Genomic DNA, 3372 nt, shown 5'->3' on the forward strand with positions numbered 1-3372 from the left:
CTCTCTCTCTCTCTCTCTCTCTCCCTTCTCATCCCTTTCGCTTTAAGAATGAAAAGTAATTTGTTCTTGTTAAATTTAACTTAAAAAATTTCGACGAATAAAAATTACCTATTCATTTCGACAATTTTTAAATTTCAAATTACAATTAAATTTTCATCATCCATTTGTTGTTTCATCGATAATTTATTGCATGTTATTACTTAAGGAATTTAATTATTTAAAATTTAAAGAAATAGAAATCAAACTAATCAAAATTCCATTGTAAAAAACTAAATAAATCAAAAATGTCATTGTAAACAAATTTAAATATTTAATAAATATGCCTGATATTGTTTTATTACATCATAATTAGCAGGAGAAAAATGCAGTAATCAGATAATCTGTAATCGGTAATCAGAAATGAATTCCAAGAATTCTTTTATCCTATTTCATACTTAACAAGTACTGATGTGTCACCTGTCAGGTCACACGTACGTCACCAACAATTATCCCTCATAGCGCCGCCTTCTCCCGTTATTCCCACCCCTATAAATCCGCCGGCATTGGCGATCGTCATCAACCAAATGGATCAGTTTGGACAGCTTCAGCCGCCCACAGCGCTTGCGTTGTCGGCGGTATTATTGTTTGCTGGAAATGTGTGTGTGTGTGTGTGTGTGTGTATGTATGTATGTATGTATGTATGTGTGTATGTGTGTGTGTATCTGTTTGTGTATGTGTGTATGTAACAAATTTCTGGTTTTGTTTTGTTCTATCAGACCGTATCATTTGCGCCATTTTCAGTCAAAGTGCACTTTTCACGGATTTTATGTATGTTATTCGTTTGTTAATTGTCACATCATTCTCATCATTTTGCGCTTATTTTGGATCTTTTCCGGACTAATTACATTGATTGAGTAGCGATGAAATCGGATAAAGAGAAAAAATCAGCCCTTTACTAAATCCGGAAAGTAAGAGTATATCAAAGTATGATAAGCTATTTATATTAATCCGGATGGGAAGTATATCAAAGTTGGCGAGCTAAATTTGTTAGTCCGGAAAGGGGAAGCATATCGAAGTATGATAAGCTATCTATTTTTATTAATCCGGGTGAGAAGTGTCAAAGTTGACAAGTTAAATTCATTGATCCGGAAAGAAGAAATATATCGAAGTATGATAAGCTATCTATTTTTATTAATCCGGATGAGAAGTATCGAAGTTGGCAAACTAAATTCATTAATCCGGCTATGGGGTATACTGTAGTTCCACGTATTGATTGATATGCTTTCTAGAATCATCCTTTCTTGTGACTTTTATTATTTTAGATTATAGCCATTGAGTTTAAGTAATTTTCCATTTGTATGATTATTAGTAAAGCATATCAATCCATCGATAACATTTATATCAAAATGGCACTGATAAGATCTCTAATTATTATCTCTTCTCATTCCTTCATTCCCAATCAAACATCTGTTTACTTTTGCATATTTCATCCATTAAACTTATCCACGGATAAATATTTAATTAATTATTGTTTGTTTATTTTCTAAAATTGAAATATCATCCTTACTCATATTCCTTTTTTCCCAATTCAAATATTTTAATTATTTAATTAATTATTTTCAATGTATTACTAATCATTGGTTAGAAATTTGATTACATTGTATAAGCGGAAGTTTTTTTTTTTCATATTAGTTTGATATTGTATAATAACATAGTCAAAATTACCAACTTAATATATTCATTTAATATCTTTTTTTTTTTAAACTTACAACTGTTTAGAATTTGAATTAAAATTGATTTACGTTTGTTATAACAATAACAATTAGTCTGCCAACAAGCACGTACGTGTATCTTATTTTATTGCTAAGCACACGTACGTGTGCATTATTTTATCACTAAACTTATGTGCGCATTATTTAAGCACTAAACATACGTACGTATGCATTATATTCTCACTAAGCACACGTACGTTTGCATTATTTCATCGTTGGTTAAACACGTACGCACGTCTTCAATATGTCAATTAATGTCAAAAAATTAATTGTATTTTTAAATGAAATATTTAATAATTTCAGGCAAATTCTTATGGCCAATTATTGGCAATAGCTAAGGCTATATGATTTGTTGGCTTAATATTGCTCAATGGAAAGAAATGCTATCAAAAATAATTAAGCAATTCAGGCGCTAATTACATTAGCTATCATCCAATCATTTGCTATATTCACAAATTTCAACTGGGAACTTTATTCTTCATCTTCCTCCTTTTTTTTCTTGGCTCAGTTTTGTAAATATTATTTTTGAGCGAATTAAATTAACCTTTAACCTCGGGCAATTAGGGGCTCTTATGCAGCCACCTGTAAACAGCCCGGTATTGTCACCGACTGTCGCAGTTAAATTGATTCCATTCTCGGTTCATCAACTACTACTACTATTTACACTATGGTTTACGGTCACATCTAAAAAAGGTATGAAAAATTTTCGTTCTTTCTTTTTTCTCTTTCCCTCTCTTGTCTCTCTCTCTCTCTCCCTCTCTCTCTTTCTCTCTCCTTATCATTTTCATCTCATTTTTTTTATTTATGATCAAAATTCTAAAAAAATAAAAAAAAAGTTACAACTTTGTTTTAGTTTACTGCAATGCAGAAGTGTTCATGCAATGTATTTCATTTATATTAAAATTTAAATTTTAAATTTTACTCCTATTATTAAAAGTCATTCCACTTTAATTATTTAATTGTATTTCAAATTACAATTACTGTTTTTCTACAAAAAGAATTTAATTCATCTATTCAATTTAAATGACCGATTTATTCCTACTCCTGCTATTGTTGTTGTTGTCATTGTCGTTGTTATTGGCGGTATTTGGTGGCACTGTTGGTTGTAGCAAAATGTTCAGGTATTCTCTAAATTGAGGAAATACATTGTCATTAAATGTCCTTACATCGTATATACATTCTTTTTAAATGTCTTTCATTTTAGGATGTGAAAAAAAAAATGAAAAGAAAAAGAATTAACCTAAAATGTTTATAGTTGTCAGAAAAATTGATTCTAATTATTAAAAGAATGTTTATTTGTTAACAAAAAAAAAGGGAAAGAAAAGAAAAAACTTTAAAAGTTTATTTGAAAAAAAATTTTTCTTTTGTTTAGTTTATAGGAAATTAAGAATTTTGTTCTTCATTTAATAATTTCTGTATAATTTTTTAAAATAATTTAAATATCATTAAAAATATAGGCCATTTTGTTGACATTTTTAATTTTTGTTCTTCATTTCTTTATTTATTCATGTGCATATACGAATTAATTTATTCATATCCACGAATTTATTTAATTCATTTACTCATATCCGCGAATTCCTATTCACTTAATCAATTTAATTCATATCCACGAATTCATATT

At 28.9% G+C, this 3372-nt stretch overlaps 1 protein-coding gene across 1 annotated transcript; it reads right to left on the reverse strand.

The window, feature by feature from the left end:
- Positions 1–555: 555 nt before the first annotated feature.
- On the reverse strand, positions 556–774 carry LOAG_13800 (hypothetical protein; the record flags this gene model as incomplete). Its single annotated transcript, XM_003149305.1, has 1 exon — positions 556–774. The coding sequence occupies one exon, from the start codon at positions 772–774 to the stop codon at positions 556–558; it is 219 nt and encodes a 72-aa protein (XP_003149353.1).
- Between the last annotated feature and the right edge of the window lie 2598 nt (positions 775–3372).

This window comes from Loa loa, assembly GCF_000183805.2.
Source record: "Loa loa unplaced genomic scaffold supercont3.205, whole genome shotgun sequence".
In the NCBI taxonomy this organism is placed as follows: Eukaryota; Metazoa; Nematoda; class Chromadorea; order Rhabditida; family Onchocercidae; genus Loa; species Loa loa.